Genomic DNA, 22,829 nt, shown 5'->3' with positions numbered 1-22,829 from the left:
CGATGACACGTCCTCCGTGGTGTCCTCCACTGACAGATAAAAGGATTCTGTGTGAGATATGTCTGAAATTGAAGCAGAATTGTTCTGACTCTCCAACAGACTTGCGAAAAGGTGACGACCTGCTCAGAATGCAGTCGAGACAAAGTGTTCCATTTGATGGAGCGCAGACTGGCTATAACTTTAACGAACACCTCTGTGCAATTGTGTTGACATTTCATTATGGAATGAACAACAAAGTCAAATCTGGACACAAATGAAAACAACTGATTTTCGAGAGAAGGCAGAAGCTGCGTGTTACGTGCCAACGCAGTTAAAGAGTCCTGTCAACATTTTCAGGGTTCGTCTTGGGACACCAGGAGCAGCACCAGCGACTGGTTTGGAAAGGTTTTAGCAAGCAGTGAAATGCAACCAAAGCGGGAAAAATAAATTGGAGGTCGGTTATGTGTGGGAAAATCATGGCGACCTTATATTGTCAAATATGTAACAAAAAGGAATATCACGGCTGAATTCTAGCAGATTGTCATTAACAACAAACGAAATCGGAGGCATCCACGTGTCTCTGATAATCGGCCTTTTTTAACAGTTGCCTTCATGTTTGAAGAAGCACAGACCAGAACCTGAGGACATGCACTCCAGCTCCTTATTTGGGTGGTGCGATCACCGCTAACTCGTGGCCAGCTGTTAGGACCGAAGGCTTTGCCCGGTGTTATTCCACGAAAAACCAGAAAGCACACATCTTTTGTGTGTGTTCTGCAGGCCTCCTTCACTGTTATACATACACCACCCACACTCACTGAAACGTCCTCAGAAACGGGCCATGGAGCACTGCTGTTTTGTTTGGCCGTCGACCCTCTGTATACAGAGGGATGAGTTCGCTGGTGATTAAAGCGAGTGTGAAGGGGCTTCCTCGACTTTGGCTGTATCCGCCGCTCATCACACAGAATCTCCAGGAAAAACCGCGTTCCCTTTCAGCATGCATGATGTGATGAACACGAGGGCATAATCACAAACAAACAAAGATGAGAGACAACTGTGGCAACTAAACTATAGTATAGAGCTCCTGGAATGGTAAGTATATGTTCCTCTTGTGCTCAAAGAAAACTGTGAAACAGTGTAAAGACACCCACGATTGCTCACATCCGAATTCTGAAAAAATGTGAAAGAGATAGGAGGAGAAGGGGTTCCGTTTGATGTGAGGACAATAGTTTAGTCACTGAACCGGCCTTGGTCACCCTCTCAGGAACTGCAAATTACTGCTGACTCAGTGCAAGCAAGTAATTATGGCACCGTGAATCATTGTAGGCCATATTGTCCCCTCTTTAAAAGCATTAATGAAGAGCTCTTGTCGGCTATTTAGCACATTTAAAACAAGAGATTCTGTGCAGTCACCCATCATTGTGGGGTCATCATCAGGGAAAGACCACCGGGACAGCTGGAGGGGAGAAAGGGAATCTTTTATTACACTATTAAATGAAGTCACAGATAAGTTTGAGTCCTGGTAGAGTTAACAAAGCCTCGCACACAGCAAAACCTCATGTCACCTCCTGCTCACATCACTCAGCTTTCAAGTGCAACAGCTGCTTCCGTCCACACACATAGCAAGATCCCCACTCATTCTCACTGAAGGCTTAACTGTCCCACACAACACTGTTAGATTACTGGATATCCCGTCGAGTGGGATGTGCGGTGATTTCCAATCATTTTTCCTTTCAGAGTTCTGATTGATGACGCTTTGCTTAACTTAGTGAATCTAGGCAATAAACTGAATCCAGGCAATAAACTGCCTTTTACGGTTCTTTTCTCTGATAGGATGTGACAGCTGTCTCTTCTCTAACAAATTAACACATGTACATGTCAAAGCAAATAAGTCACACCATGCATAGCCCCTGTCCAAAAAAAAAAAAAAAAGCCAATCATATGTCAACACCATCTTCCATCACATTGACTGGACGTTGACTGAGAAAAGGTACATTAAGGTACAAGTGACAAGCAAGCAAGATATACATAGGATCCGCCACCAAAGAGATGTTTAACATAAAAAAAGTAAAATGCTTACTATCCCTTAAAAATATCAGGCACCTTTCAAGTGAAGGGTCCATCAGGTTTCATTAGGGAGTGTCAAACACTTTTGGACTTATGTCCTGATTTTAGAAAAATTCTCATTCACCCAAGTTCAACTCAAATAAGTAACCACAGAAATTAGATAAATATATATATATATATATTTTTTAAGGCAGGAAACACCTTTAGTACCTATCATACATGTGTAAAAGGTTTGCTTCCAAAATACTGAGCAATATCTGACAAACAGAATGATCCTAAATCCATGAACGAAGGACAAACTGATGGGATGGGTGCAACCCATTGCTATATTGCTAAATATGGCAAGATATTATTAATACATGAGTAATCAAAAGACACATTCCATGCTCAAATGCTTTTGAAAACATGTATACCTCCTGAAGAGAAGCCAAAATCATCAGCCTTACAGCATCAATTACATGCAGGAAACACATTTCTGTTAAACGATCAAACTGCCTCATATCCGACCATAGCGTGAAGTCATACAGGCGTGACTGATGTGTCTGCATGACTGGATGACGTGTGCTTACGAAGACGTGGGTGTCGGACATCGCTGACGGCTCACCAGTGGGTTTTTGTCCACTTGTGACACAAACGCTTTACTCTGGAACACTTTAAAATACACAATAACAACATGCTGCGTAGGCGAAGTGGCTAAATGTCATGGCTAAACATTGTCGGCAAGCGTCCGAACTCTGACGTGCTCCAGGTGTCCTGGGGTAAGAGCTGAGCTCACAGATTTGATCTTTGCATTTGTATTAAGTTAAAATGTGTCCTCCTTCTTTTGTACATATACATACCTCAAAATTCCCCCCCCCCCCCCCCCCCCCCGAGCAGAGCAAGTGCAAGAGGTACCTTTTGTAAATTTGCCCGTAGGCGCTGAATACCATCTGCAACTAAAGACTGCGGTGATAAAGGCATCTGCAACTTGTTAAGACACTTGGCTGTTACGCAAAAGCCATGATCGGGATCATTTTAAGACAGGAAAGAATTCAGCATCATTTTACCACAACAATGTTGGAATTGACAAGAAGTTCTTTTGAGCTAGGTGTGTCTGGTGGATTACAGTTTTCATTTTTCATTTCCCAACAGAGAATAAACTGGATCTTGACTTTATGCACTAAAAATTGCCAACTAACAAGACCTGAGACGGCCACCTGTGAGGAATGTCTGTCCAGATCCCAGCAGTGGGGATCATTTTTGAAAAAAGTGGCCATGACTAATAGCACAGCAGCTTGATCTATAGAGCACAAGCTGTTTTCCAGGGGGTTGTAAATTATAGATAGCTTGGCAAATGCCTGTGCCTGTTTCTCTTAGACATTTCTGCTGCTGCTGCTGCTTACCCACACAAATCAATAGAATTGACTGGCATACAGATACTCCACATTCAGCAGCAACCACAACCAGCAATCAATCTTCAGCATCACGAGAGCTAAGTTGATTGATTGCGTAGTGGGTGTACGTTTTGCTTTTACTATACTCAAGACTGGATATAGACGTAAAAGGAGCACAGGAAGTTGTGTTTACGCAGTTCAAAGTCGTGCTGAGTGCGATGTTTCACTTAAGTATAGGAACCGAACATTTACTGGAAGATGACAGAAAAAAAACTCTGTGAGAGTTTTTCTTCTGGTGTTTATTTATGCAATGTTCTTTGTAAGCTTAACATTAACTAAAAAGAGATAAAACAGAAGTAGTATTGACTTTCTGGTCAAATGAAGAGTCACGGAACACAAAAAGTCCAGCGTGACATCAAACAGTCCACCCGTCTATACACTACATTAGACCTCTAAAAGCATTTTCCCACTAAAACTAAAATAACAGAACCTGACTGGTTTAAATTATCAGTGAAAAAAACATTTTTAAGCACCCTGGTGCTCAGGGTGTATCACATCTGCTTTTACGACTACATTTAACTTGACACTGTAAATTTCACGGTTATCGACTCCTTGTAGATTCGAAGGTCAACACAGAATGTGCAACACAACTTTATGATTTTTTTCTCCTTTTTTTTTTTTTTTACAATGGCAATGTGCAAAAGCCTTTTGAGCCTTTATCACTTTCAGATGTTTTTCTGCACTTAGTCCAGTTTTCAGGGAGGCTAGAGGTCTCTTGATACAGCAACACCCTGTGCTGACAAATCACATCTTTTTATTCTTAAAAGGAATGCATCGCCACATTTTTTATTCCAAAACGAATGGCTGTATTTGAAAATTCCCCCTCCTGCGCCGAAGATACATTCAGCATGTATGCTGGAACAAACTTTGTAAAGAGCCGATCATTGCGCGCGTTGGCCTCACAGTGGAGATGCAATCTGTATTTCAAGAGTGCGCCGTGATGTAGCAGAGATGCTATTTTAGCCACTCAAAGGTACGTGCGTGTGCGCGCTTGTGTGTCCGTGCGCATGTGTGCACGCATGTGCAAAATTGCTGCTGGTGGGCCCCAGCACGACTGCTGAGGTTGGAGCAATCATATGTTCAGCTGTGATTTCCATCAACACATTCCTGGACGCTCACACACTCTCTCAGTGGAGCTGCACACAGTACCCCCCAAGGATGTGACCTGCAGCCTGCAGACACATGGCTGCCCCACAAGCGCTTATCACAACACAGCAGCCTGTAGGATAATGGGAGGCCTTAAGCTGAAGCCACGTGGAGCCAAGCAAACTTTGACGAGTGTTGCTCCTTAACACTGGCCTTATAGAAAACAGTCAGTGATATACTACACCGCTCTGCAGAAGGCTAGCAGGTCTGACCATGCCAGACTGATTTGAGGGTGGAGGTCGGACCAAATGGACAACAAATGGTCCTTGCTCCTCTGCACTGGGGGGGGGGGGGGGGCGGGCATAAGGCTGGAAACGCTGCTCAGGAAAAGGCAGCAATTGTTGCAGAAACTGCTAAAAAAGACATACGATACACGCCAAGACCACCAGGAGACACGCCCGCACACAACGCTGTGCACCGCTCCGCATTGTGTCACACTGATGTTGGCGAAACGCAAAAAATAAAACACAGAAAAATAAATCCAACTGACGATTTATGGTAAATGTAGCCACAGAGCAGGCAATAGCATTAGAAGACCCTTCGGAAATGAAACACTGGCAGCAAGCATCTAAAACATTCAAGTCAGCAGAACATCCAACTATCCATGCTGAGTAATTATACAACTGCTGGCACTCGGTCAGCTGACGATGTGCGTTCCTCTTCTACTGGTCACATAAAAAGAGACGTGAGTAAAAGTACATGTCCAATCATTCAATGCTTTTGGCAAACTGTGCGGTTGGCGTGAAGCCACGATGCACTCCATGCTTTAAAATGCACGAGGGATTCACTTTCGGTTCAGCCTTGAACACACTCGTTATGTTTTCCCATGCAAGGCAATTTGAACACGATGGCCCACATCTACCGACCCAAAGTTTCCAAGAGGGTTGCATTTATCCATCCCTCCATTTTTTTGTAGATGAGACAATTTGTCTTGTTCCCCAAATGCCAGAAAGAAAAAAATAAATTAAAATCGTATAAAAAGTAATCACACACACACACACACACACTCATTCAACTTCTTAGTCGCTTTGTCCGTTACCGGGTCGTGGGACGAGCTGGACCCTACGGGTAAGAGGCGGGGTACACCCTGGACAAGCCGCCAGATAATCATAATCAGGCAGATAATCATTCACACACACACACACACACACACGCACACACTAACACAAGTCAAATCAGTGGCAGGCACGGTGCAGGAACCTGCGCACTGCTGAATGTGTCGTGGCCTGCATTCGCCATGTGGTGGAGCTGAGTGATGCCTGAGTCTGCCCACGCCACATCAGACAGGAGGAAGACGCAGCCACGCAGTCCTGCACCGAGCTTTTGTTTAACGTAATCACCTCTGATCCTTCACTGCCTGTCTGCTCAATGGCTGATGTCTCTCGCGATTGCATTTTACTTTTACAGGTTCCAGCTGCGGTAGGAAGCATTCTTGCCAGACGCCTCGAGCGGTACAGCATGAAAATCCACGCTGTGATACCTGACGGTCCAAAGCTTGCATTAATCTTACAAGCGCTTACTGCGTTTGAGAAAATGGGTGTGAAAGTCTGCATGCATACAGTTCGCCCTCTCCTTCATTATCTATCTGTTCTCTGTGTCCCTTTCTTCTCCTTTCTTCTTTCACCCTTAGCGTCTTCATCTGCTTCCTTTCATGCATTCCCTGATTTTGTAAAGCAGCCCCCTTTATTTATGCCCGTTTCTTCTTCTGTTCTTTTTGCACATCCACATCTGCACCCTTCCTCTTGCTCTCCCTTCCTAGAAGGCACACATACACAGAATGATACATACACAAATGACCGTGGTGGCACGTTGCTTTGGCAAAAGACTGCAGCAGCAGAGCAAAGTCTACCGCAGGCCTTTAACAATACAATAAAAGAAGAACATCTCTTGGACTAGTCTTGAAAAATCAACTCTCTATATGTTAATTGCATAAATATTATATACAATGAATTGTCACAGACGTGTTTTGCAAACACAATCTGGCCATTCTTTGTTAGCATGAGCTGATTTCTGCTTTTCACCAGCATGTGATCATTACACACATTGTGTACTCTGTACTGCTGTTTCCTTTCATTTAGAGAGCATCTACAGTTTCATCTCCCTGTCTACGAACCCATTACTCCTGATTCGCCCCGTCTTGTCTTCTCCCCTGAAGCATCACAGTTTTAGAATGCTCTCGGTGGGACTTTTTTTCTTCTTTCACAAAGCGGCAAGCAAACACATCCGCACATGCACACACACACACACCTACACACATACACACACAAAGACAGAGTGATGATCCCAGAAAATTATAGGATACACCACAATGTTGCTGTTGATTGAACATTCAGAAGTTATTTAAGGAAATGTCAGGGCTGGCGGACAGCCATGCAAAGAACATGCAGAGATGCACTTACACAAAAATGTGCATATACAGCAGAGATCTGAGGTACTACACACAAGATATGTCTCATACACGATTACAGTCATATCATTGCTGAGCAATGTTTTATCCTATCCTAACTTCTACTGCACATCTGGCTCCACTTGTTCGTCGCTATGTAATACTATATTTTCTTCGATAATGCTGCATTGCAAGAATGTTTTCCGGCTACGATCGTCATATAGGGTTTCATGGGGCAACCAGTCACATGTTTATGAGCCTTCATTAAACATTCAGACAAACAGGTGCTGCCACCAGGGAATCCCCTCCAGACCATGATTGAACCTATTTATTTAATTGCGATTAGTTGTGGTTGCAACAACAAAAAAAGAATAATGTTCATCATGTTAATTGTTCACAATTGTTAGCACCATATGTCTAGGGCTTGGCGTTTTGCATCACTGACTTCTTAAATATTTCTAAATATCAGTGTACTCAGATAAAGCCAGCGTCCCCCATCTGTTGAAGTAAATCACTCAATTTGGTTTTGCAAAGATGAAACTTTCACAATGGGTGGTTTCTTCCCTGCTCCTCTAATAATGCAGCGCCACTCAAGTCTGCTAACCACAAACAATGATGCTGAAAGGATGGCCTTGACAAGGAGACGGAGAGAAAGGAGGGCAAACACAAGGACAATGAGGGATGACTAAACTCCAGTGCTTCCTTATTCCTTGCCGGCGTTACCTCGCATCCCCCGTTGAAATCATCCTGCCTGTCAAGGTCAGGGAGGAGAAGGAGAGGATCTCCCATGTGGTGCAGTTTGAACATGCAACATTGTTTTCTAATTCACTATTTCCTCAAAGGATTTAAAGTAGTGAATACATGAACCAAATGAAAGATGTCATCATGCACGAGTTCATTACCCCAGCCTCTCGTCTGCGGCGTGGATTGAACTCAGTGTCCCAGCAGGATGTTCATGCACATCAAGGAGCTTCTGACTCACATGGGCCGGATAGCCTAATCCTGTATGAAGTGTATCTTCCTAGATTTTCTTTTTTTTTCCAAGTACTGGCTCCATCCACTCAGACAACAAGCCACCCGCAGCAGCCGCACGCTCAGTACCCACACCGCTTGGAACAATACAAGCTCACCACCCCACCAAAAGGAAGCAGCTGCTATAGAAACTCTCTCATCTGCTACAATACTTTACAGTGCGCACACACACCACTGGTGAATAAACCTGTTACATTCTGTCATGTGCTCTGAAGATTCGGACAATTCTTTTTTTCATTTTTAGAACTTCCATATTATTTTGAGCAAGTGCTTTAGGTTGTCCTGTACAGTGTGCAGCCTTTTGTTGTGTGCTTGTAGAGTTTTGTGTGACCCCTCATTGCAAGCCGACTGTTGGGAATGAAACATTGAGCTATCACATCGTGCAGTGCATAATCCATTCACTTCCGAGCATAATGTGTGGCTCCAGAGATTAGTGGGGGCCCCATGCACATGTGTGGACAGTTGCTCTTCATGCATGTTACCGCCGTTACAAGCATGCCGGCTCCTTGATCTCTCAGTTGGAAAGACAACAGTCGGAACAACAGCAACAGCTCACATCTGTGCCACATCGTTTGCTGTGTAGGTGTCAGTATACTCACAGCTTTGGACGTTAACAGTGCCAGTGGAGTTGTCCTTTCCCAGCGGGTTCTCCACCACACATGTATAATTCCCAGAATCCTCCAGTTTTGCTCTGCTGATCTGGATTCTGGAGTTTTTCCTGTGGGAGACAACACTCGTACAGCTGAGTCAGGGGAATCGGGGGTGGGGGGGGGGGAGGAAATAGGTTGGAAACGCAACAAGTGGAAACATGGGGGGACAAAGAGGCTGACAATAGGGCAAGCAGCAGCATGGCAACAACTGTGCTTTGACAGATATCCGCTTACCCCGGGCTAAAAGGTGCAGGGAACCTGCCTATAATAAGAGAGTGTGCTGTGGGACTATATCTTATTGTTTCCAGGCATACTGTTTAATAAAAGGTTGTTTTATGGCTCCGCTCCATGTTATATCCTGACATCCGTTGAAAGTTTTGCTACAATAACGTACTGCAACTAGCCCCCAATGCATGTTTCCTAATGCAGTAATAACTGGACTGAGCTCGGAACTCAAATCGCTCGTATGTGCCACAATTATGAAAATAAAGCAGATCATGTGTTATCGTTTTAATTGAATAGGTGATCCACAGAACAACAGAGAATAGAATAGATTCTAAACTGTTATTAATAATCTATCAGCAGAGGGCAAAAAGACCCTCTTAGATCGGTTATTATACTGTACATGAATATGTTCAGCTAGAGTCAGCAGCCACAAATAACGCGGTAACTTGTGAATGAATTGAATTAAAGGTATAAGATAAAGGTACTTGTTTGAGTACATATCACTGCACTGCATTTCAATTAAAAATTAAGTCTTGATAATCCAAATAAACGTTTGTATTATTATTATTTCATTGATTTTGAAATACTGATGGGAGATTGTCAGCGAGGATGAAGGGAAAGGTCTTCAAGACAGTGGTGAGGACAGCCATGATGGACGGCTTAGAGACAGTGGCGCCGAGGAAAAGACAGGAGGCGGAGCTAGAAGTGGCAGAGATGAAGATGCTGAGGTTCTCCTTGGGAGTGACCAGGTTGGATAGGATTAGAAATGAGACAATAAGAGGGACAGTGGAGGGTAGACATTTTGGAGATAAGATCAGAGAGACCAGACTTTGATGGTTTGGACATGTCCAGAGGAAAGACAGGGACTATATCGGTAGAAGGATGCTGAGGATGGAACTGCCAGGGAGCAGGGCTAGAGGTTGACCCAGGAGAAGATACATGGACGTAGTGAGGGAGGACATGAGAGAGGCTGATGTTGGGGAGGACGGTGCAAAGGACAGGGTGAAGTGGAGAAGGTTGGTTTGTGGCGACCCCAGATGGGACAAGCCGAAAGTACAGAAGCATTGATTTTAAAATACATTCCAATCCACAGCTTCATTAAAGATTACATATTGCCAAAGACAACTTTGACTCTCCTCTGGCGTGTCCCAATCTCTTTTCATCTCACACTGCTAGCATTTGGCTTGCAGGCAGACTCACTTGCTATTCTTTATTCTGATTTTTCTGCTTCTCTTCAGCTCGCTGCCGTCTTTGAACCATTTGTAGGTTGGGAAAGGGTAACCCGTGGCCTCACACTTAAATGTGAGCTTGCTTCCCTCTTCCACTATCCTTGGATTCTTCATTGGTTTTAGCTTTGGAGCCGCATCTGAAAAGAGGGGGGGGGGGGGGGGGGGGGAGAGAAGAACTTGCTGTTATTAACTATGATGAACACAAACCTGTTTGCAGTTTGGTTTGCACATTTGTTCTAGGAGAAATAATGAGCCAAAGAGAGATGGAGAGACAGCAGCGAAGCCAATCATTATCTCTAAGGACCGAGCAAACCATTCTCTGACGTGATGACCAGATGTTGTTAGGAGAGACACCGTCAACTTTGCCTCAGACTAATAAACTGGCTGGATTTTGCTTTGCAGCTATTAAAACACCTGGAGCAATATTTCAGATACATCCATCAATAACCACAAACACATTCTCAATTAGAGAAAAGCCAAGAACATTGTGAAACTATAAAAAAAAATGTATTGCAATGGTAACCTCAAGAAGAAAACATTTTGGTCACAAGTCTTTTATATGTTGCAGTCACACAAAGGTTACTCGGTCCTTCCCAAAGAGAGTCCCTTTCTACAACCTTCACGTTCTGTCATACTGCAGTATTTATTGTGTGTGAAGCACGAAAGGAAATTCAAAGTCTGGAGTATTTGAATGCAACTTTTTTTTTCCCCTGAGATGAAAAACACAAAAGAAAATTTGAGGAATAATCTTCATCCAAATATGCCTAAACACCCCCCCCCCCCCCCCCCCGCACGCACACACACACACACACACACAACACACACTTGCCAGCTGACAGCTGCACACATGTTTAGGAGAAGACTCATGCAGAGCGGAGAAAGAGCGGAGAGGTGAACAAGGGTCAACCAGAGGCTGGCCAAGATGCCCTCCCTCTCTCTTTTACACACACTCTCTTCCTCAATGTGTAACATTTACAATGTCATGCATATGCTAAACTAAGTTCTCCTACACACTACAGCTGCTCGCTGTAGTGCATTGTCTCAAATGGACAAGAGCAGAATGAAGACAGACAGCGTGAAACGAATTTGTGTTTAAACGAAGCTAACGGTGTCAATTAAATGTTCAAATTGGGAATTGGGAAGCAGAGAAGTCCACCAGTTCGCCGGTTCGAGTCCCAGCCCGGACAAAATGTGGAGTGTGGCCTGGTGGCTGGAGAGGGGCCAGTATGCCTGCAGAGGACTGTTGAGGTGCCCTTAAGCAAGGCACCCCCCCCCCCCCCCCAACTACTCCAGGTGCGCTGATCATGCGCCTTCACCCTATTCCCTCTCTGCATGCTAGGGCCCTGCTGCATATATGCATGTGTGTGGTTGTTTGAGGGTGTAAATCCAATTTCGTTGTGTGTTTGCAGTGTAAAAAGTGTTTACATATAATGACAATGAAATGCTTTCTTCTTAAAACTGTACTTTAAAATAGTGATCATCGTCATCCGCATTGAACCGAAGAAGTCATGTTTCTGCCACACACACACACACACACCAGAGGAGTTCACACGCGAACAGCAGCTCCCTCTGCAGCGTTGTGAAACTCCGTCAATGCCAACCAATCACATTCTCAGAGTGTTCCGCCATCGCTGGTTGCTCGGCACCCTTGTTGACAAGTCACAGTTCCAGTAAAAAAAAATAAAAAAAAATGTGTGCTTTAAACCTGACACGCATTGTTCTTCGGAGAAAAATAAGCGGCAGATAAATATTCGAGTTATATAACAGTAATGTTTGACAGCACAGATTATTTTTAATACTTACTGATACCTTTTAAACTTACGATGAAGTCTGTCACTTGGGCAACTGTTCACACCGCAAGCATCCATGGTTATGGCTAGAGAGTCTGTTTGACATACGCATTGTACTGATTACATGCTGGAATCAGTTCAGATGGTGAAATGTCACATTTAAAATAGAGTGCAAACAACACAGATCAATGGATAAAGGAACTATTCTTGGATCAATAGCCATTTGTGATCAAAATAACTCCGTTGCTGGTGAGACAGTGGACTTTTATCTGTGAAGAGCTTCCAGTTGGAAAATGAGAAAAAATATCATCAATCGATGATATTCATGGCTTTTGGAAAATAAAGACGAGGGTTCTAACACAAGGCAGATGCGCCTTTGTTCTGGGGTAATATTAACGAACTTATTCTCAGAAAGGATCTTTGTGATACTCAGGCAGTTAGCCCAAGATTTCACTGTTTTAAGAGGGCATTTGGGGCAATAAAATCCTCATTTATGTCGCAAGGAATAAATGCCGTTTTGCCAAGAGTCATAACATTATATGGGCTGAACATATATCACCTTTTAAAATCGAATCAGCAACTCTGCGAGCGATGATGCGGTTTTATCGACAGACCATGGGACTCTTGATGCTCCAGATGTTCCTCATTAAGCATTTTTCTTCATCTAACAAATGTAACATACCATAATCTTTGGAATAAAAATCAAACCTCAAAATGCTTTATGGTCGTCCGATCCATCAAATTATTACATAGCTCCACTAAATGGGAAAACTGCCAGCAGTCAGGAACATATGCACATTGTGAAAACCGTGATTGCCAACTTCTTCATATACCGCTGCACAAAATCTGTAAACGCAACTTCCAACCCGGCACAGGGCCTGAGGAAAGCCCTGCCGGTCGCCGTTAGGAAGCATCAGGAAAGAGGCTGCACCGTTAAGAGAAAGTCCTTTATCTGGACACAGGCTTGTCCTTGCCTGGAAAAGTGGCAGAAACAGAGAAATGAATATCTCATCAACCTGTGTGTGTGGGTGTGTGTGGTTGGGGGGGGTCTGCTTCATCTAATGGGCACGGCTCTAGTGAAGACGTAGCCCATCACAAACTCAGGTTTGACATTCAGATGTTAAACATTCTTGACCAGAGATTAGTCTCTGTGTCCATCCTCAGCAATGAAACGTCTTTCCAACTTTTGGTTGCACGACACAAAATAAATCAACATAACAACATACAGCAGATTCCACTCTATGTCCTTTCAAACTGGACTCTGAAGGCTTGCTCTGTGACGGCTGCCGATGCTCAGGACAGTGGATGTGACACACAGAGCATCATACAGCAGGAGGCTTGACAGACAGGTATAAGGACAAGCAAGTTGACATTATTTGATACTGGTTCACTAATTGCAGTTAATGGTTTCCAACGTGGAAACATTATCATAGTTGGCCAAATGATTTCTTGGGGACAAACGGCTAATTTTCCATTACGCCAGTGGGAAAAGCGTCCAGCAGCTCAGATAAAGCCCGGCCTCGACGGCCCAGTTCTTTTTGAAGCAGAGGAGCAGCTGCAGACACGGACTGTAAAAACCAAATTTTAGAATAGTAGCCTAACCAGCGTGTCAACAGCTCATGGCTTTGGGCAACAGTTGGAAACATCAGCACAGGAAGAGATTGTTCAAAAACAAAGTGACTCGATGAATTAACAATGCATTGCTCATATTATCCAGTTAACATTTCTGTTTTACTTCCAGGAGCTTAGAGCAGGAATTCGAGGAATGCCTTTGTGTTTTGGCTCCGAGACAAAGTATCCCTGATTACTCTCGAGTTATGTCACGTCACTGCATATTGTCAGAAGACAAATTGTGTGGTGAGACAGCAAGAGAAATGGGGTTGGCATGTGGGAATGGTCTCCAGACACTACACAATATAGTCACTGTAGTGCAACATCTGCTAAAAAACATCATTTCAGCGGCCCGCCATCACAAACAATACGTTTCACCAAATAATTATCAAGTGCATTGTGTGTAAACGCTTCGAAGTGTTGCTCTTCTGCTCTCCCTGAACATCACAGACACGAAACTATTCAGTGATTCTTATTATAGATTTGAAACATGTCTTATCTTCCTTCTGTGACAGAACACACGTGAGCACGATGCACGTCAAACATGGGACCTTTCAGCCACTTTCATTCTATCAGTTCATCCTGTAGTTGACACTCATGAAAAGTGAATTCATTTTACAGGAATTTATACCGTATATATATATATAATTAAAACAATGGTGACACATTTTTGAGATTGAATTTTCATTTGTTTTGAGTTTTCACTGCAGCATTTTAAAGCAATACACCAGAGATACTTCATGGAAATAGATGTAAGGAATTCTGCACAGTGTACAGTAAACTGTTAAACATATATAATTGATGGTCCTCACATTTCCTACAGCTGTGGGCTAACACATTTTAAGGACTCCATTTTCATGCTTTGACTGTACGATGAAAAGTAGTAAACAACAACATCATTTGCCACGATTTCAATAGTAAAATCTGTCTGCCCTCCCTGACCTCTGCCGAAAACTGTGCAAGGAATGCATCAGTTTAAGACATGTGCTCCATTCCACTGGCGACGGTGGAGCGATGCATGTTGTTTAAGATTTATTGTACGGAGAAGGTGCCCATTTTAAAATCATGGTATGATTTGTAGAATGTTTAAAGTATTAAAAGACACAGCTGTCTATAATGGTTGATATCCAATACGTTTGTCTTGTGAAGCTAAGATGAACACTTTATTAGACATGCTCCGGCCCCAAATAAAAATGAAATAAAAATCACTATGAATGAGAACATGAACATTTTTGTGACTTGCTCATCTTCAGACAGGATCAGAAGAACATTTAATCCTGCTGCAGCTTGAACTGTAAACTACTTTTTCTGATTACGAAACATTCAGCACGTCGGAATATGACAAAAAGCATAATATTCCGACTTTGCATGAATGTCTCCACATTTTGCCTCTAGTATCTAGACTACTTGTCTAGACGTGTGCGGTTCTGTATCCCGCAGACAGCCTATGTCTCACTGTGTATACCATGCAGGATGGTGCAATATAAAATCGCTGCCAAGATGAAGTTTCATGTTCCAACTGTATATCTTTTTTGTATTTCAGGCGTATAATCTTCAATTACATTTTGAATGAGATTGCCAAAAGTTGAAACAGTTGTGCAATTGAGTTAGCGCATCACTCAATACGTTGCTGCGTCGAAAAAGCTGGTGAGTGACAACAGGTTCCTGTAATTACCAACGTGTGAACACAATTTCTCATAACTGCCAACGTAAGAAATCTGAGCCCATAGTCATCTGTTTCAATCACATAATCAATAATTACATATGTGGCATTGGGGATATGGGGCCAAACGGTCCGACCTTTGCCGACAACGCCACTTTAGGACTTTCAACCCAAAGATCTATTTTTTTGTTCCTTTGGTCCCCAGCTCGTTTTAGCGGGTTTCCCCAACCGCAGGTCCGCTCACAGTGAAAACCAGCACGGCATTCAACAATTCAAAATATTTATTTAACACCTTAAAAACTTCCTTAAAAACACTCTACAAACAAAACTAACAAATGAAAAGGAGAGACAAGGCAGTGCCAGTCTACGGCCAACCTGCCTTGGACGGGGAAAACACAAAGACAGGAACAAGGGAGGGGAAGCACCTATATACGCCCCCCCCGCAATCAGTGGCAAATGGGCCACAGGTGCTCCCTCCCACACCTGCCTGCCTAATTACATCCCATCCGGTTACACATAGAATTATTATTCCAGCCCTACAAATAAAAATTCATATAAATGTAAACTATAAATAAATAAATAAAATGGCTTTTGTTCTAATGTCATTTTGGAGTCTTATCAGGTCTTCAGTGTTTGTGTTGCTCTTTTGCCAACAAGATGTTAAAACTTCTTCTGTCTTTTTAATGTCCATAAGCGTATTGAGTACCTGATCGGTCCTGAGCTTACAACATATATCATAATGCTAATATTCAGTCCCACCTGTGTGACAGTAAAAAGAATGCAAATACAAAATAATGTGTGCAAACACTGCATTGAAATGACAATTTCCTGAAAAAATGAAAACTATTGTTACTACAATTTACTGTTGTTGGTTCCTTCTGGGTTCCCCCAATGTCAATAAACAAATGACACCTAAAAAAAAACCCTGACTGTTCTCTGGAGACAGCGTCAAATACGGGCTGAGGAAGACATTTGAAAATGACGGATTAAAATGGTCCTCAGGAGTTGGTAAATGATAGCAGGTCACATAGGATTACATGGGATGACCAGATTTGGGACCTCCTCTTTATGCCGTAGGGTGTATTATCGTTTAAACAATACAACCATCTCGGCCCGTTGACAGAAAGCACAAAATGACAAGAGAAATACTGTAAAAATGTCAATTCTAGTAAAGACATGTTGGTTTATTTTAGATCTTAAAGTAACTAAACAAGAAAAAAAGCATCAACAGCATTTGCCTAGAATTGTCAATTTGAAATGCAGCATGGAAGCTCTTTGATCAAGGAGAATGTTTCACTTCAAGACATGCAAATTAAAAGTGCTAATTTGTCTCTATCATGGCATGGCAAAATAAAAAGTAATGATGAATTCCAAGTATTTTATATGTGCTATAAGATAGCGAGTAGGCTTAAATGAATGAAATGGGACATTGTGTGCTAGTTGGTTTCCAGTTATAATACAAGCACACCAAAAATGTATTTTGCAATAACAGTTTTGTGAAACGTGAGCTCTATTTTTCTGTCGAATAATTTACGTAATTGTATTCCAATTATAAAGGTGTGCCGGCTGTTCTTGCAGGATAAAAATGTTTCTGGCACAAAATGAAGGAGCCAGATCTTCACCTTCACAACTGATCATTACCGATCTGACAAGGCACGCAAAGCGTCGTCATACAGCAGCATTTACGAATCGTGATTTTATCACCTTTGGATTCAGACAGGAGACTGAACATGAATCTTCAACTACGACATGAAAAAGGAGACATACATTAATCTTTGCGTAAATCATTGTTGCCATGTGTCGACGCAAGAGGCAATGAAATTCCTGTAGCATTTTGTTCTCCTCTCAGTAATGACAGTAAAGACAGCAAATATATTTCACTGAATATCTCCATCTGGTACATTTAAAATGCTCCTTAAAGAATCGCTCAATAAACCCAACCTGGATGTGATGCAGTATCGTGCAACACTGCAGCAGCAGAATGCCCTAAATCAACATCTTGTTTGGTCAAATGTGTCGCGATGTCACTTTAGCTGAGAAACACGACCGAGCGAATCTCCTTATATATGTATTAAAAGCTTCAGGGAATGAAATGTCCCCATCTAAATGCTCTAATGATCAGTCAGTTACGCTTGACTGATGGTTAAACAAGGTCAAAAACATGCTCATGGGCAAGATTATAGACAATTAGATTCTTGACAGACCTCATTTGCGCAAGTGCATGTACATACAAGTACACACACTACCTTGTGTTATTTGCAATACTGACTAGAGCCCTATAAAACTTTGCCAGCTGCAATGAAAATGATGCCATGTTTGTGGAAGCACTGACAACAACTATATATCATGAGCAAGCGCAGATGTGGCGAGTAACCACAACAGGGAGGGCGGTCATGTGACCCCTGTAACACGGCTCAGGTCACTGCCATCATTGCCTCTTTTACTTTATTTGTTTTTATGGGGCCTCGTGTTATTCCACTGCATGCTGCATTTCATACAAGAGGCGTCACACTTGGTTACTCGGTTAATCAGGAACACAGCTTCTTGTTGGTCGACAGACTCAACCCAATGCATCATGGGATTGATGATGGATGGCTAAAGGGCAATGTGGATGCCATAGTTCTACAAAAATAAATACGAAGCCTCTATCAACACTGACATATATTCACGCACCCTTTGGGGCTCATTCGTTGACATCAACAAGAAGACAGAGTGAAAACAAAATGGCTACAGTCCACAAGGCAGTGATGTATTCTGTGCTCGTATGAGTCAATGAAATATCAACGTTGATTGGGTTGATTCTTTTTAAAGTTTCTGTTTTTAAGAAATGCCTTCTTAGTTGTGTCCGTACGTGTTCTCGTCGTCTCGCGTGAATCATTGCTAAACTGTCCAGATCGAGGTCCGATTGGCGCTGCTCCACTTCATCCAAAATCCTGTTACGGTTCTGCTAAAAGTGGAACCGTAACATGTACATCTTTTAATCAACAACAAACTTGTACAATGCTATGCTAAAAATAGTTATTCTTCAAAATGGCACTAGAGGGGCATACATGAAATATGTTAGTGACCAGCCAATAGCGTTGCAGAGACGTGGTCTTTTGTCTCTTGTCTCTCTCGTCCATTGTGTGTCGCAGTTAAAAGAAGAACTGTGATTCATCAGTCTGGGGTCGTGAGGATGTGATTATTTGTGTAACCAATATGACAGCCAACAAAACATGGACCGGGCTTGCGGAGCTTAAGCGTCTAGTAGCTGACACAGCGCCGCCTATAGGCTACTCTACATTTTACAGCCAGAGTGAGAAATCATAGCTTCCCTTTTCCTCCTGGTCAACTCGCTTTCTGCCACTGCTCTCTCAATCACGCAACATGGCAACCCGGATGGGGGGGGGGGGGGGGGGGGGGGAAGGATGGGGATACACCGTGCACATACAGGGTTAACAGAACGATCCACACCATCCAGGCTAAAGTAGCACACATGATATCGTGTAGCAAGACGTGCGCTAATCGACATTTGCCTGTTTGAGCACATCTCAGTACATTTTGTGCGACTGTGTTGGATAGTTTCAAGTCTGCGAGCGAAAGATCGGTAATTATCCTTTGAAAGAACTTCAGATTAAAGAAGCTGGCAATGATGCTGGGTGTGTGTGTGTGTGGTCTACTCATTTTATTAATTTATTAATACTTTTTGATCACGTGTACACTGTCCTTTGTACAGACTTGTTCTGGGATTTTTCTTTTGAGTGTGATTTTCTTTAATGGTAAAAGTATCAACAAAGGTATAAGTAACAATAATTAGTTGGAAACGACACCAGCCTTACACCCAAAACACACCTGATGTTGTCCGGTAAGAACTCCCAATGCGGAGAACGTCACCCATGAGCGTGTCTCCATTTAACAATGGGGGTAAGTGCTGTTTTACATGAGTCACCTATTTACCCAATTCTGTGTATATCAAACAGATGATCTCATTTCCATTGCAAATGATAATTCAAGGTCAGACTATCATAATCTGGGTGCATGAGCATGATCCAGTTGACACGTGCATGAATGAACAGCAGCAGCACTTGCTTATGAAGAAAATTCAATGTTTGAAAAATCTTTTTTTTTTTTTTACATTTGTGTTATTTATGGAAAATGTGAGAAATGTGCATTAACTGCATGATGTTTGACTTGCATGTTCATAGAACACACTCAGATCAAGCAATTATTGAGACAATTCTTCATATTTTCAACTCTTGGTGGAAATATGGAAACGGCAATTAAACATAGACCACATTTAAGATGGAAAAAGCACAATTTAAATGTAAAATCATCCCAGAAACACTATTTTACAAAACTAAATCTTGAAAGCGCCAAACCCAGCATTGAGGTTTATCTGCTGGAAGCAGACAGATGTGACATCAGCAGGTTCAAAATGGCTACCACCATCAAGAGATGCTATCGATGCCACAGTATCTGATCAAAGCAGGAATCAACAATAGCGCCTGTGGTGATAATCGCGGCGCGGCCCTTAAAGTGCCACTGAAACAAGGGCTGGGCGTCCCCATGACCTGAGGTCAAACTCCAGCGACATGCTGCAGCTTGTAGGATCCTCCACTGAGCAAGCACGACTGTGACTCTGAGACAAGCAGCTAATGCGCTGTTCCAACGTCAGATCAGCTTCCAGCTCAAACAGAGACTCGTGTTGGATGACGCACAAAAAGCAGGGCATTACAATAAAGACAACTGCTGAATATTAACCAAATGCCAACGCGATGAATCGTCGTGGACACGCTCGACAATAAAGACATCGATTCTACGACACGACTATTGAAAAAGATGGTGTTTTGTTCAAAGCTGTGACATTTTGGTGGCTCATTTGTTGAACCAACATTAAAGCCTTAAAGCAGTCGGTGTGCATTGCTGATTCTCAGATATCTCACAGCGTGACGCGGCTGTACTTTGTCTGAAGCGCTCAGATTGAAGATGATTGTGTTCACTAGTCATCACGCTGCTAGACTTCCCTTCAGCGCCAAAGTGCTGCCAAAAGCAGATGTGCGTCTGCACCCCGTCCACGTTAAGACACCGATCTGCATGACAACGCGGCGGCGAGCTTTGACAAGCCAGGGGATACGTGCTGCGTCCCACGCTTCCGTGGTACCGTCATAAAACTTAAGCTCACTCTTTTTTTTCTCAAAGTCCCCCTCTTGCTCTCTATCTATCTCTCTCACACACATTTAAATGCACACACACACACACACACACACACACACATATCTGAAAAAGACGTCATGATTAATTTCCTTTTACCTGTAATGGGATCAACCTCTTTCTCTTTTTGTCCTCTCTTATTCCCCTTCTTTCTCCCTTTCCTTTCCTTCTTCTTGTTCTCCGTCATGCTGTCAGAAGAAAGTAATTCCTCTCTGGAGAATACTCGGGAGGGGAAACAGGTATTCCTGTTGGGATTGTGTGGCAAGGGGGCACCACTGGACTCTGAGCCAGTTAGAGCGACTCTCCTCCTATATAGACTCACACCAATCAAGCACAGCAAGGAACCACCTACTCACAGCAGGGCAGAGAGAGAGAGAGAGAGAGAGAGAGAGAGCTGGGAGAGAAAGGTAGCGAGGCACTCTCAAGGAACTGAATAGGGATAAGTGAGCGAACACAGAGGGAGAGAGGGAAGAGAGAAAGAGGGAGGAGGGGAGCGGGGAAGGTATCTCCCATTTCTTAAAGGCAATCAACTCTTTCCTTACGGGATCAATCAGATAAGCTGCGGCTCCTCCAGGCCCGACAGACCCATCCACGGAGTCGACACAAAAGCCCGAAGTTGGCTCCATGGAGCATCTTCTCCTGTAATGACCCACGTAAAAGTGGAACAAGATCTTCAGGCTATTCCCTCGACGCTCCTGACCCCACCCAAGTAATCCGGAGACCTGCCCTTGCCAGGTTGCTGTCTGTGGTCCCAAAACACTGGACATCTGGTTCCGATTTGCTGAACAAAGATTTGGTGGCTGTGTGTGAGACTGAAGGATGTGTAAAGTGCTGAATGTCAGATTAAAATCTGTGGCAGACTGAAACGTCACACCAAACCCTCTTTGGCTTGGCTGGCTGCTCCCCTTCCTCACCTCTTTCGTCTGTCAGTTGTCCCACTCAGTGCTGCAGGCGAGTTTGAACACGCCTGCGGTTGCAGCTCTCTCTTTCACTGTCGCTGCAGTGGATGTCCGTACGGCAGTGAGGATTCAGGACCGTTAAATGAGTATTATTCCTAAATAAAAAAACTGATCCTGGTCTTCTGCAAATTGATCCTGGTCTAGTTCTAGCACTTCTGCGATCTGAGTGTGCATCTCACCTTTGCTTACCCGTGTTCAGTGGAGGCTTGAAAAGGCATAGAGGAAAGTAGGGCAAGTGACGCGTGGGTAGGACGGGGCAGCTGAATGCCGGCAGTGGCACATGTGACTCCAGAAGTGGAATCAACTCCCTGCTTGACTTTAATAAGAGCAAAAAACGATTTGATACGAGTTTGTATGAACCACGTCTGCATGCAGACGTAGCTTCAAGCAATCCGGATAATCTGTTTGTGTTCTTTCACTGTAGCTCAAACTGTGACTCCATGATCATGGTATCATCCTAAGATATTATCCAATTTCACGCTGATTGAACGTCAGCAGCGAGAAGGAAAAATGTTGAAACAGCAGAAGAGTGACTCGGTGAAACCTGTGCATTAAAAAAAAGAAACGATCGATGAGTCACCGGCGGGGCCCTCCCAAGGATTGTCTCAGTCCGGCCCTTGGGGGATTCTTGACGTATCGTAGGACGGGGGGGGGGGGGGCAAGTCTGTGGGCAAGGACGGGTGAAATTGAGGCCAAGGTTTGACATGCCACTCAGGTCCTATGTGGTGCTTTCCCTTCTTGAAAAACAAACTGCTCTCTCCTCTCCTCTCAGCGATTTAATCGGTCAGCAGAGGTAACTGTCAGGGGCTACAGTGAGTCAGGAGCTGCCCCCCCCAATCCAAACCTCCAGATTGACTTCCTCCTTTGCAAAGCAACAAGATGAGACTCGCTCGCGGGCCTGCGCTTGTGGGTGGGCACGCTATTTATGTATGTGTCATAGATGTGACCAAAAAATACTTCAATTTAGAGTGCGATTCCGTGTCACGAAAGATGGCAGAAAGTGAAATGTGGATTAAACTGTAAGAAATACACTGGAGAAAACACTCGGGCTCATTAGAAGCCAGCTGTGCGTGGCTTTGCAAAAAAAGTGCACATTTATACACCAGTGGCATCGCAGCAGGCAACACAACAACATTTCTCACAACCTGAATAGGGTCGAGCCTCTTTATACGACCTTACAGCATATAGGAAATCAAATCACGCCCAGACACAAATATGGTGCCCTCTCTTTTTTCCAGGCTACTCAAAAGCATCTGCTGTTTTCCAGCAGCCGTGGGTCGTCCTTGGATAAGGGTCCCGAGGTGGGCCAGCGTGGGAGGAGCATGACTTGAAAAGCACGTCCCCCAAAAAAATGGAGCCAACCGCTGAATGTTCTGACATGGACCCGTTAGATCCCTCCTGCTCATAAATGCTTCACGGGGCCCACCTCGCCTTCTAATCCTTCCTCGCTGCCCTCAGTAAAGGGCCGATGG

General features: G+C 43.6%; 1 protein-coding gene across 2 annotated transcripts in view; it reads right to left on the bottom strand.

Moving 5' to 3' along the window:
• nrg2a (neuregulin 2a) overlaps window positions 1-22,829 on the bottom strand; it is a 55,314-nt gene that overhangs the window by 17,993 nt on the left and 14,492 nt on the right. The window contains exons 2-3 of one of the 2 annotated variants that reach the window (XM_068744396.1): window positions 10,116-10,281; window positions 8,640-8,758 (exon numbers count right to left, since the gene is read on the bottom strand). In XM_068744396.1, coding sequence (XP_068600497.1) covers window positions 8,640-8,758; window positions 10,116-10,281 — 285 coding nt within the window. Of the gene's footprint in view, window positions 1-8,639; window positions 8,759-10,115; window positions 10,282-22,829 lie in introns of those variants that run through there. The other variant, XM_068744397.1, reaches the window with a different exon arrangement.

Source organism: Brachionichthys hirsutus, chromosome 10 (genome assembly GCF_040956055.1).
Source record: "Brachionichthys hirsutus isolate HB-005 chromosome 10, CSIRO-AGI_Bhir_v1, whole genome shotgun sequence".
NCBI classification, from domain to species: Eukaryota; Metazoa; Chordata; class Actinopteri; order Lophiiformes; family Brachionichthyidae; genus Brachionichthys; species Brachionichthys hirsutus.
This window is presented reverse-complemented; position numbering and strand designations above follow the sequence as displayed.